The sequence below is a fragment of the Dama dama genome, chromosome 23, assembly GCF_033118175.1.
Source record: "Dama dama isolate Ldn47 chromosome 23, ASM3311817v1, whole genome shotgun sequence".
NCBI classification, from domain to species: domain Eukaryota; kingdom Metazoa; phylum Chordata; class Mammalia; order Artiodactyla; family Cervidae; genus Dama; species Dama dama.
The window spans coordinates 52,592,143-52,604,594 of NC_083703.1; the positions used below are offsets into that span (position 1 = coordinate 52,592,143).

Sequence of the window (12,452 nt, forward strand, 5' to 3'; positions counted from 1 at the left end):
ATCCCACAGGCCACAACTAGGAGTTCTCATGCTGCAACTCAAGATCCCGCATGCCGCAACTAAGACTTGACACAGCCAAATAAATAAATAAAAATATTCTGTTAAAAAAAAAAAAAAAACTACTCTTACAGCTTGGAAATTAAATGGGAGTGGGAGAAAATCTGATTTCAGCTATATTTTGTGAAGACAATAACTTGGGTGACAAATGTTTCCTTGTACTTCAGGTTTTACCTCTTTAGCTACTTGAACTGCATCATCCATCAACACTCATTGGAATTCCATTAAAAACTTTTTTCAGTTGTGCCACCTGCAACTAAAGAAAAAACAACCTTTAGAAAGATGAAACAGCCCTATTTAAAGAGCACTGGTTGTTCTGGGGGAGAGGGGTACACTCTACCAAGATATCTCACAGAGTTGTACTGAACATTCCAGGAGCCACAGCACAAAACTTCATCTTAAATAGTTAATTCAGATCACTGACGAGCTCATGAGAACTGAATTCAACAATATATTAGGTCCTTACTGTAGGAGACAGGACGGAACACCCCTCCCTTGTCCAGAAAGCTGGACTATTCCATGGTAGGGGTATTCATGTACCATAACGTTCCCATAGGGGACATCTGGCAATGTCTGAAGACAGTTTTAAATAACAAATCACAAGATGGCCCCTCCAAAACAAAGAACTATCCCCAAAAGCCAAAGCTGAAAACCCCAGCATTGGTCAAAAACACCCTCGGGTCCAACTTCTGCAACCTAAGTGTCTAGCTAAGTGTCCCAGGCCAAATCTATAAACCTCCTCAAGCTTCAGTTTTCTCCCTTGGAAAAAGACAATAGAATCTGCATTCAATATTCTCTGCCTTTTCTAACTCCAGCTTGAACAGCTGGAAGTTCATGGTTCATGTACTATTGAAGCCTGGCTTGGAGAATTTTGAGCATTACTTTGCTAGCGTGTGAGATGAGTGCAATTGTGCAGTAGTCTGAACATTCTTTGGCATTGCCTTTCTTTGGGATAGGAATGAAAACTGACCTGTTCCAGAGGAACCAGAGATCAAATTGCCAACATCTGTTGGATCATTGAAAAAGCAAGCGAGTTCCAGAAAAACATCTACTTCTGCTTTGTTGACTATGCCAAAGCCTTTGACTGTGTGGAAAATTCTTAAAGAGATGGGAATACTAGACCACCTTACCTGCCTCCTGAGAAATCTGTATGCAGGTCAAGAAGCAACAGTTAGATCTGTACGTGGAACTACAGACAGTTTTCAGATAGGGAAAGGAGTACTCGAAGGCTGCATATTGTCACCCTGCATACTTAACTTATATGCAGAGTATATCATGAGAAATGCCAGGCTGGATGAAGCACAAACTGGAATCAAGATCAGTTCAGTTCAGTTGCTTAGTCATGTCCGACTCTAAGATTGCCAGGAGAAATATCAACAACCTCAGATATGCAGATGACACCACACTTATTGCAGAAAGCAAAGAAGAACTTAAGAGCCTCTTCACGAAAGTGAAAGAGAAGAGCAAAAAAGTTGGCTTAAAACTCAACATTCAGAAAACTAAGATCACGGCATACAATCTCATCACTTCATGGCAAATAAATGGGGTAACAATGGAAACAGTGAGAGACTTTATTTTTTGGTGTTCCAAAATCACTACAGATGGTTATTGGAACTGCGAAATTAAAAGACGCTTGCTCTTAGGAAGAAAAGCTATGACAAGCCTAGACAGCATATTAAAAAGCAGAGACATGACTTTGCCAACAAAGGTCTGTCTAGTCAAAGCTATGGTTTTTCCAGTAGTCATATTTGGATGTGAGAGGTGGACTATAAAGAAAGCTGAGTGCCAAAGAATTGATACTTTTGAACTGTGGTGTTGGAGAAGACTCTTGAGAGTCCCTTGGACCGCAAGGAGATCCAACCAGTCCGTCTTAAAGGAAATCAGTCCTGAATATTCATTGGAAGGACTGACGCTGAAGCTGAAACTCCAATACTTTGGCCACGTGATGCAAAGAACTGACTCACTGGAAAAGACCCTGATGCTGGGAAAGGCTGAAGGCAAGAAAAGGGAATGACAGAGGATGAGATGGTTGGATGGCATCACTGACTCAATGGCCATGAGTCTGAGTAAACTCTGGGAGTTGGTGATGGGACAGGGAGGCCTGGCGTGCTTCAGTCCATGGGGTTGCAAGGAGTTGGACATGACTGAGCTGACCTGACTGAACCCATCAGAACAAAGTCCACAAGCTGATCACGCCCCCTTTAAACAATTACTATAAAACATCTCACTATCTTGCTCAAGTTGGGACACATGGTTTTAAGGGCATTAGCCCACTATGGGCCCCTTTCCCTGGCAAGGTAATAAAGCTACCCTTTTCCACTTCACCCAAAATTTCGGCACCAGTGTACAGAGAAGCTGAGCTTTGGGGATCATTTTCCATTCTTTTGGGCATATACCAGAAGCAGAATTGCTGAATCATGTGGTAATTATATGTTTAATTTTTAAAAATATCTCCAAACTGTTTTCCACAGCTGCTATATACCACTTTACATTCCCACCAACAGTGCACAATGTTCTGATTTCCCCACATTCTCACCAACACTTGTTTTCTGGTTTGTTTGATAGTAGGCACCCTACTGATGTGAGCAGGACAGTCACTTTATGTCCTAGCAGACACAAAGCTTTACTGCTCAGAACCCTCTTCAAGAAAGGACTTCTTACTTAGTTGTGGAGACTGGTTAGCTGACAGCTTCCTTCTGTTAATCCCTTTAGAATTCACCTTAGTTTTCAAATAGAGGGTACCCTTTCCTCAGGACTGCCCCTAGCCAACGAGTGGACAATGTGGGTGGTACAATGGCCTAGACCTTTCCAACCAATGAGGCAATTTGGCAATCTGGGCTGATAGAGATTTTTTCACGTGTGCATTGCAGTCTGATGGCTTCCCATGCCCAACCTAATCTGTTCTGCTACTTCACAGGCATTACTCCTCAAAAGGCCCTTTGCTCTCCTACTCCATCTCAAGCTAATTCCTGGAGAACCCAATTGGCACATATATTAAGTGTACTATTTACACTGATGGAGTAACAAAAACCACTGGGGAAAAATAAGACTCCCAATTAAATAAACTAAAATGTTAACAATGGTGGGACCTCTGTACTATTTAAGTATTCCTCATTAGAGTTAGTTGCTCAGTCATGTCCAACTCTGTGTGACCCCATGGACTGTAGCCTGCCAAGTTCCTCTGTCCATGGAATTCTCCAGGCAAGAATACTGCAGTGGGTAGCCATTTCCTTCTCCACGGGATCTTCCCGACCCAGGAACTGAACTGGGTCTCCTGCACTGCAGGCAGATTCTTCACCATCTGAGCCACCAGGGAAGTATTCCTTAACCACCATCTATTCCTTATACATAATAATAAAACCATTAGAAGATGCTATACTAAATTCTGCTCCTAAGGAAATATTCTAATGGTAGTATAAATTGGTATATTTTGTACACTCTGTGTCCAAAATTTCACTAAGGAGTGAGTCATAAACAAATTGCTGGTGTTCTTAAAAAAAAAAAAAAAAAAAGCACATGCCCAGGTACCAAGGAACTAAAAGATCAGGCATTGGGCTTTACAGACTTTTCATAGGGTTCCTCATTTGTTTATAAAGACTTTCAGAAGAGACAATGGAGCCTGTTCATTCACCCTCATGTTTTCATAGATGACATCAATGCCCCAGATAGGCGTAGGGAAGAACATTTGTTGGCCTTGTTTCTCAATGCCTATGTCCATTTCTCTTTCCAGCTAAAGGGGTAATATGTCTAAATGTAGGAAGTACAGTAAACATACAGTTCCAAAAAGGGTAAAGTAAGATTATCCCAAGAACTGTTCAAAATGTATCTCTTTCTATGAAAAATTGAATGGTGGCATCTAATACCACCATTCCAGGCAGTTACCAAGTGCTGACTCCCTCAGCGCATGAATAGACACAAGCCTTTATCATCTTAAAGAACCTTTCAAATGAAATCTCTAATGCTTTCCATTCCCAGCTATCACTTTCTCCCCTTTCCTTTCCTGCCAATCTTCTCAATACTACACTTAGTGTCTCTTCTCCTCTACTTCATACCCTTTGACATACACTCTCACTTTGTCTCCACAGGAACTCCTCTTGATAAACAGTCAATGACAATCTTCAAAGAAGATTTCACAATCCTTATTTATACCACCAAATTGTGAATCTGACCACTGCCACAAGTCCCATCATTACTCAACCAGAATCAACAAGCTGGAATCAACATTACTGGGAGAAATATCAAGCAGCTCAGATATGCAGGTGATACCACCCTAATGGCAGAAAGCAAAGAGGAACTAAAGAGCTTCTTGATGAAGGTGAATGAGGAGAAGGAAAAGGCTGGCTTAAAATTCAACATTCCAAAAACTAAGATCATGGTGATGCTAGCTCCTTGGAAGAAAAGCTATGACAAACCCAGCCTAAGCATATTATAAAGCAGAGACATCAATTTGTCAACAAAGGTCTGTATAGTTAAAGCTATGGTTTTTCCAATAGTCATGTATGGATGTGAGAGTTGGACTATAAAGAAGGCTAAGCACTGAAAAATTGATGCTTTCTAACTGTGGTGCTGGAAAAGACTCCTGACAGTTCCCTGGACAGCATGGAGACCAAACTAAAGGAATCCTAAAGGAAATCAACCCTGAGTATTTATTGTAAGGACCGACGCTGAAGCTCTAATACTTTGGCCACCTGATGTGAAAAGCTGACTCACTGGAAAAGACCCTGATGATGAGAAGGAATAAGGGCAAGACGAGAAGGGGGTGACAGAGGATGAGATGGCTGGATGGCATCACCACCTCAATGGACATGAATTTGAGCAAATGCCGGGACATAGTGAAGGGCAGGAAAGACTTGTGTGCTGCAGTCCATGGTGTCATAAGAGTTGCACACAACTTAGCGACTGAACAATAGTGGATAAAAATCACCACCTATCCCAGGAATCAGCAAACCTTTTCTGTGAAGAGCCACACAGTAAACATTTGGCTTTGGAGGTCATACAGCCTCGTGTACACAGCCTGTCACAGTTACTCAGCTCTGCTGTTGTAGCATAAAAGCTGCAACAGACAAAAGGTTAAGTGCAGCTATAGTCCAATTTCATTTCAGAACACTGAAATTTGAATTTTACATAATATCCATATGTCATAAAATATCACTCTTCTTTTGACTTGATTTTTTCCAACCATTTAAGGATGTTAAAACAACTCTTAGTTTGTGGGCTGTGCAAAAACTATCAGTTTGCCAGCTCTGGTCTTTCCCCTTACCAAAGCCAGAGATCCTAGGTGTCCCAAATCCTTCTTCTCCCTTAGTCACAAGAGTCAATCATTACCTCTAGTAGAGTACTTGTCACACACTATTCTAAGTGTTTATGGCCTCCTTCAACTGACAGTAAGAGCCTTGAAGGTAAGAAATATGTCTGTTCTAAGACGACAGTTTCTTTTTAGTTTGGCTCATTCTTGAACTTAACAGTAACGTTTAAAGGAAAAAGAAAAACACAGCAAATTTTAAGATGCATTGTCTAAAGGCTCAGGCAAACGTGGAACATATTTATTAAGTACAAATAATAATGATCTTTATTCAGTGCTTCAGTAACTGCTCTATTTGTTTTCTGGGTGCTTTTTGTGCTTTCCAAGGCCTTGAAATGTTGTACGGGTCTTGAAACAATGAATTTGAGATGCCAATACAGTGGCTGGTTACCACTACAGCTGGGTCTATGAGCAGCCTTTATGCCTTCTACACACCTCTCCTTTCTAAGTGGCACCTTCAATCATAATCACATCTTCAAAGTCATTCAATTAAAGAAACAAAAACAAGGCAAGGTAAAAGGAAAAAAAAATTAAAAGACATAACCAGACACATCTAAAAAAACAGCAGTTCAACAAAGATCATAATAATAACCATTTGTAAATGCTTAGTATGTGTTATGGAGAAGGCAATGGCAACCCACTCCAGTACTCTTGCCAGGAAAATCCCATGGACGGAGGAGCCTGGTAGGCTGCAGTCCATGGGGTCGCGAACAGTCGGACACGACTGAGAGACTTCACTTTCACTTTTCACTTTCACGCATTGGAGAAGGAAATGGCAACCCACTCCAGTATTCTTGCCTGGAGAATACCAGGGACGGCGGAGCCTGGTGGGCTGCCGTCTATGGGGTTGCGCAGAGTCAGACACGACTGAAGTGACTTAGCAGCAGCAGCAGCAGTATGTGTTAGGCACTGTATCAAAGTATATAATGCACGGTATTTAACATATCTTCAAAACAAGCACAGAAAATAGATGCTTCATTTTGCAGATGAAGAAACTGTGGCACAGAACAGTTAAATAACTTGTCCACAGTCAAGCAACTGGTAGGTGACAAGACTGAGACTCAAACTGAGGTATGCTGGTTTAGTCACTAAGTCATGTCTGACTCTGTCACCCCATGGATTATAGCCCACCAGGCTCCTCTGTCCATGGAATTTTCCAGGCAGAATACTGGAGTGGGCTGCGGTTTCCTTCTCCAACCGAGGCACATATGATTCCAAAATCTATGCTCTCACCACTGGTTGAATAGGGCCTATAACCAAGGTACATCAATATCCACTGGAGGAAAAGCTTCTTTCAGAAGGAAAGTTTCAAAGCTCTATTTGAAATGTACATACTTGTCATATAATTCCAAAACTCCTAAGTATGGTGCAATGTACACAGACAGTGAGGTTTTCTAATCACTGTCTGACTAAATAAATAAACTGGAAGAGTCTATTCCTTGGTATAGCAGAACTTCTTACTCTAAAGATGGGAAACAAAATCTTATGGCAAATTAGAACACTCCCATGGTTCCATTTCCTACTGTTAACAGAGCCATTATCAGGAAGTCCCATGCTTACTATAGCAACCACTGGTCTTGCTATTCACCAAGTTTCTGCCTTTTTGCTTCCTCAGGAAACAGACAAGAAAACCAGGCTCCTGATGCTTTTTAAAAGAGGAAGCTGCCATTTAAAACTGAAAATTAACAAATGAATATGTAAAAGTAATTTTATATTTTGGATGACACCCAATATTTCTGTATATTAAACTCAATCTTTAAAGCAAACAATCTTATCTTTTTTTATCTTCAAATAAACCTCTTTCAAGTGCACACAATTGTGGTAGAATTCAGTTCCTTGCAGTTGTAGGACAATGGGCCCTATTTCTTTGTTACTTCTTATTCAACTGTTGCAGAAAGGGGCATGAGAGAATGGTCACATCCTAGGTCTTAGGGAAGAGTCCCTGGGATAGGCCGCTAAGTGAGAGTCCTTGGCTTTGTACAGGGAAGAATTTAAGAGCAAGTCGGAAGCAGAGTGAAAACAGATTTATTCAGGGAGACTCACACCCCACAGATAGAATACGGGCTTGTATCAGAGGGCTACAGGGTCCTAGGAGATACACATTCCACAGACAGGAGGTGGCCCATCTCAGAAGGTGAGATAAGAGTGGTTAGTTTTCATGGGCTCGGTAACTCCAACTACTGGGGGGAAGAAGTAGGGATTTCCAGGAATTGGGCCACTGCCCACTTTTTGGCCTTTTATGGCCAGCCTTCGAACTGTCCTGGTGCTGGTGGGTGTGTTATTTAGCATAATACATTATAATGAGCATACAATGAGGCTCAAGGTCTACTGTAAGTCATCTTATGCCATCTTGGGCTTAGTTGGTTCTAACCAGTTTTTCTCATATCCTCAATGGCTGTGTCATTCTTTAACAGTTGGGCGCTGCCCACTTCCCTCCTATCTCACAAGGGCCATTCTCAGCTGTTAGAGGTCATCTGCAATTCTTGTCATATGGACTCTTTCATCTTCAAAGTCAGCAATGGAAAAATCTCCCTCTAATTCAATTCTTCTCATGTTTTAACTTAACCGACTCTTTCTTGCTCTGACTCTGGATCTGAATTTTAAGGCTCCATATGATTAAGTTAGGCCTTTCTGCATAAGCTCCCTTTTTATTGACTCAAAGTCACTTTATTAGTAACTTGATCGCATCTTTAGTATCTCTTTTGTAATGTAACATTAAGCACTGAAATAAAATTTCAGCAAATTCACAGGTCCAGTCCACATTCAAGAGAAGGAAATTCTACACAAGTGGGGGTCACAGGGGGTCATTTTAGGGTTCTATAAACCAAAGATAGACAAAGACTTCTTAGATTGGACATAAAAAGCATTAATCATTTTAAAAAAGTAATTAATCTGTGGCTTCCCTGGTGGTTCAGTGGTTAAGAACTCACCTTGCAATGCAAGGTCACTGGTTCGATACCCAATCTGGGAAGATCCTACATGCTTTGGGGCAACTAAGCCCATGTGCCACAACCAATGAGCATGTACTCGGGAGTCCACAAGCGGCAACTACTGAAGCCATGCACCACGACTACTGAGCTCACATGCCTAGAGTCCAAGCCCTGCAACAACAGAAGTCATCACAATGAGAAGCCCTTGCATGGCAACTAGAGTAGCCCCACCTTGCAGCAACTAGAGAAAGCCCACGTGCAGCAACAAAGACTTCAGCATAACCAAAATAAATAGATATTTTTTCAAGTGATAATTTGAACTTCATCAAAATTACAACTTTCTGCTCTTTGAGAAACACCACTGAACTCAGTTCAGTTACTCAGTCAAGTCCGACTTTTTGCGACCCGATGAACCACAGCATGCCAGGCCTCCCTGTCCATCACCAACTACCGGAGTTTACTCAAATCCATGTCCATTGAGTCGGTGATGCCATCCAACCATCTCATCCTCTGTCGTCCCCTTCTCCTCCTGCCCTCAATCTTTCCCAGCATCAGGGTCTTTTCAAATCAGTTAGCTCTTCACATCAGGTGGCCAAAATATTGGAGTTTCAGCTTCAACATCAGTCCTACCAATGAACACCCAGGACTGATCTCCTTTAGGATGGACTGGTTGGATCTCCTTGCAGTCCAAGGGACTCTCAAGAGTCTTCTCCAACACCACAGTTAAAAAGCATCAACTCTTCGGCGCTCAGCTTTCTTTATAGTCCAACTCTCACATCCATACATGACCACTGGAAAAACCATAGCCTTGACTAGGCGGACCTTTGTTGGCAAAGTAATGTCTCTGCTTTTTAATATGCTGTCTAGGTTGGTCATAACTTTCCATCCAAGGAGTAAGCATCTTTTAATTTCATGGCTGCAATCACCATCTGCAGTGATTTTGGAGCCCAGAAAAATAAAGTCAGCCACTGTTTCTACTGTTTCTCCATCTATTTGCCATGAAGTGATGGGACCAGATGCCATGATCTTAGTTTTCTGAATGCTGAGCTTTAAGTCAACTTTTTCATTCTCCTCTTTCACTTTCATCAAGAGGCTCTTTAGTTCTTCTCTACTTTCTGCCATAAGGGTGGTGTCATCTGCATGTCTGAGGTTATTGATATTTCTCCTGGCAATCTTGATTCCAGCTTGTGCTTCTTCCAGCCCAGAGTTTCTCATGATGTACTCTGCATATAAGTTAAATAAGCAGGATGACAACATACAGCCTTGATATACTCCTTTTCCTATTTGGAACCAGTCTGTTGTTCCATGTCCAGTTCTAACCGTTGCTTCCTGACCTACATACAGATTTCTCAAGAGGCAGGTCAGGTGGTCTGGTATGCCCATCTCTTTCAGAATTTTCCACAGTTTGTGGCGATCCACATAGTCAAAGGCTTTGGCATAGTCAATAATATGCCAGAAATAGATGTTTTTCTGGATCTCTCTTGCTTTTTCAATGATCCAGCAGATGTTGGCAATTTGATCTCTGGTTCCTCTGCCTTTTCTAAAACCAGCTTGAACATCTGGTAATTCATGGTTCACGTTATTGTTGAAGCCTGGCTTGGAGAATTTTGAGCATTACTTTACTAGCATTTGAGATGAGTGCAACTGTGCGGTAGTTTGAGCATTCTTTGGCATTGCCTTTCTTAGGGACTGGAACGAAAACTGACCTTTCCCAGTCCTGTGGCAAATTGCTGAGTTTTCCAAATATGCTGGCATATTGAGTGCAGCACTTTCACAACATCATCTTTTAGGATTTGAAATAGCTCAGCTATAATTCCATCACCTCCACTAGCTTTGTTCATAGTAACGCTTCCTAAGGCCCAGTTGACTTCACATTCCAGGATGTCTGGCTCTAGCTGAGTGATCACACCATCGTGATTATCAGAGTCATGAAGATCTTTTTTATACTGTTCTTCTGTGTATTCTTGCCACCTCTTCTTAATATCTTCTGCTTCTGTTAGGTCCATACTGTTTCTGTCCTTTATAGAGCCCACCTTTCCATGAAATGTTCCCTTGGTATCTTTAATTTTCTTGAAGAGATCTCTAGTCTTTCCCATTCTATTGTCTTCCTCTATTTCTTTGCACTGATCGATGAGGAAGGCTTTCTCATCTCTCCTTGCTATTCTTTGGAACTCTGCATTCAAATGGGTATATCTTTCCTTTTGTCCTTTGCTTTTTGCTTCTCTTCTTTTCATAGCTATTTGTAAGGCCTCCTCAGACAGCCATTTTGCTCTCTTGCATTTCTTTTTCTTGGGGATGGTCTTCCTGTCTCCTGTACAATGTCACGAACCTCTGTCCATAGTTCAACAGGCTGTCTATCAGATCTAGTCCCTTAAATCTATTTCTTACTTCCACTGTATAATAGTTAGGGATTTGATTCAGGTCGTACCTGAATGGTCTAGTCGTTTTCCCTACTTTCTTCAATTTAAGTCTGAATTTGGCAATAAGGAGTTCATGATCTGAGCCACAGTCAGCTCCTGGTCTTGTTTTTGCTGACTGTACAGAGCTTCTCCATCTTTGGCTGCAAAGAATATAATCAATTTGATTTCGGTGTTGACCCTCCGGTGATGTCCGTGTGTAGAGTCTTCTCTTGTGTTGTTGGAAGAGGGTGTTTGCTATCACCAGTGTGTTCTCCTGGCAAAACTCTATTAGCCTTTGCCCTGCTTCATTCTGTACTCCAAGGCTAAATTTGCCTGTTACTCCAGGTGTTTCTTGACTTCCTACTTTTGCATTCCAGTCCCCTATAATGAAAAGGACATCTTTTTTGGGTGTTAATTCTAGAAGGTTTTGTAGGTCTTCATAGAACTGTTCAACTTCAGCTTCTTCAGCATTACTGGTTGGGGCATAGACTTGGATTACCATGATACTGAATGGTTTTCCTTGGAAACGAACAGAGATCACTCTGTTGTTTTTGAGATTGCATCCAAGTACTGCATTTCAGACTCTTTTGTTGACTATGATGGCTATTCAATTTCTTCTAAGGGATTCTTGCCCACAGTGGTATATATGATGGTTATCTGAGTTAAATTCACCCATTCCAATCCATTTTAGTTCACCGATTCCCATTTTAGTTCACTGATTCCTAAAATGTTGACGTTCACTTTTGCCATTTTCTGTCTAATCAATTCCAATTTGCCTTGATTCATGGACCTAACACTCCAGGTTCCTATGCAACATTGCTCTTTATCACATCGGATCTTACTTCCATCACCAGGCACATCCACAACTGGGTGTTGTTTTTGCTTTGGCTCTGTCTCTTCATTCTTTCTGGAGTTATTTCTCCACTGATCTCCAGTAGCACCTACTGACCTGGGGAGTTCATCTTTCAGTGTCCTATCTTTTTGCCTTTTCATACTGTTCATGGGGTTCTCAAGGCAGGAATACTGAAGTGGTTTGCCATTTCCTTCTCTAGTGGACCACATTTTGTCAGAACACTCCACCATGATCTGTCCGTCTTGGGTGGCCCTACACAGCATGACTCATAGTTTCACTGAGTTAGACAAGACTGTGGTCCATGTGATACCTTAACATTAACTAATGCTAAATATGCTTTCACTTGTAAACCTTGTTAATACTTTCTGAGGGATAGAGGGGATAGAAGGAAAGTTTCAGTTGCCACAATCTGTCCTTAACTTTAACTTAGACAAATATTTATGGAGCTCCTACTATGTGTTAGATACAGGTATAAATATTCTTTTACTACAGGGCCTTAATCATGGATGTTTCCCCAGCACCTATCACAAGCAACTTTGGTTTTAATAATGTGGTAAATGAGACTCAAGTGATGAACAAATAAACAAGTAGTAGATGGGCAAGGTAATTTCAGAGCACAATAATCACTACGGAGAAAATAGAACAAAATTAATACCACAAACTATGCAGCTGTTTACAAATGTGGAGATTTCTTATCAGCAGAGTCAAGTGACACCATCAGCATGGCTTGGTGGTAAAGAAGCTATCTCTGTAGGCAGATATGTTGGGTTCACAATCCTGCCTCCCTCACTCCCTGTGTGGCTCTGAACAAATTATTTAACCTTCCCCGCCTCTCCTCTTTCCCATCCTCTTAACGGTATCTATCCCGCATGAGGTGAATCGAAGATTACCGAGTTGATATGTGAAGTGTT

The 12,452-nt window shown here is 41.4% G+C and overlaps 1 protein-coding gene across 3 annotated transcripts in view; it reads right to left on the reverse strand.

Annotated features, from left to right (window-relative positions):
* The window catches only part of PTPRA (protein tyrosine phosphatase receptor type A), a 164,719-nt gene that overhangs the window by 117,480 nt on the left and 34,787 nt on the right, over positions 1-12,452 (reverse strand). For 2 of the 3 annotated variants that reach the window (XM_061126739.1, XM_061126738.1), the window contains exon 2: positions 232-313. The exons of the other annotated variant lie outside the window; for it this stretch is intronic. In XM_061126739.1, the coding sequence (XP_060982722.1) occupies positions 232-261 (30 nt within the window). In that variant the 5' untranslated portion in view covers positions 262-313. The remainder of the gene's footprint in view (positions 1-231; positions 314-12,452) is intronic. 3 annotated transcript variants of the gene reach the window in all.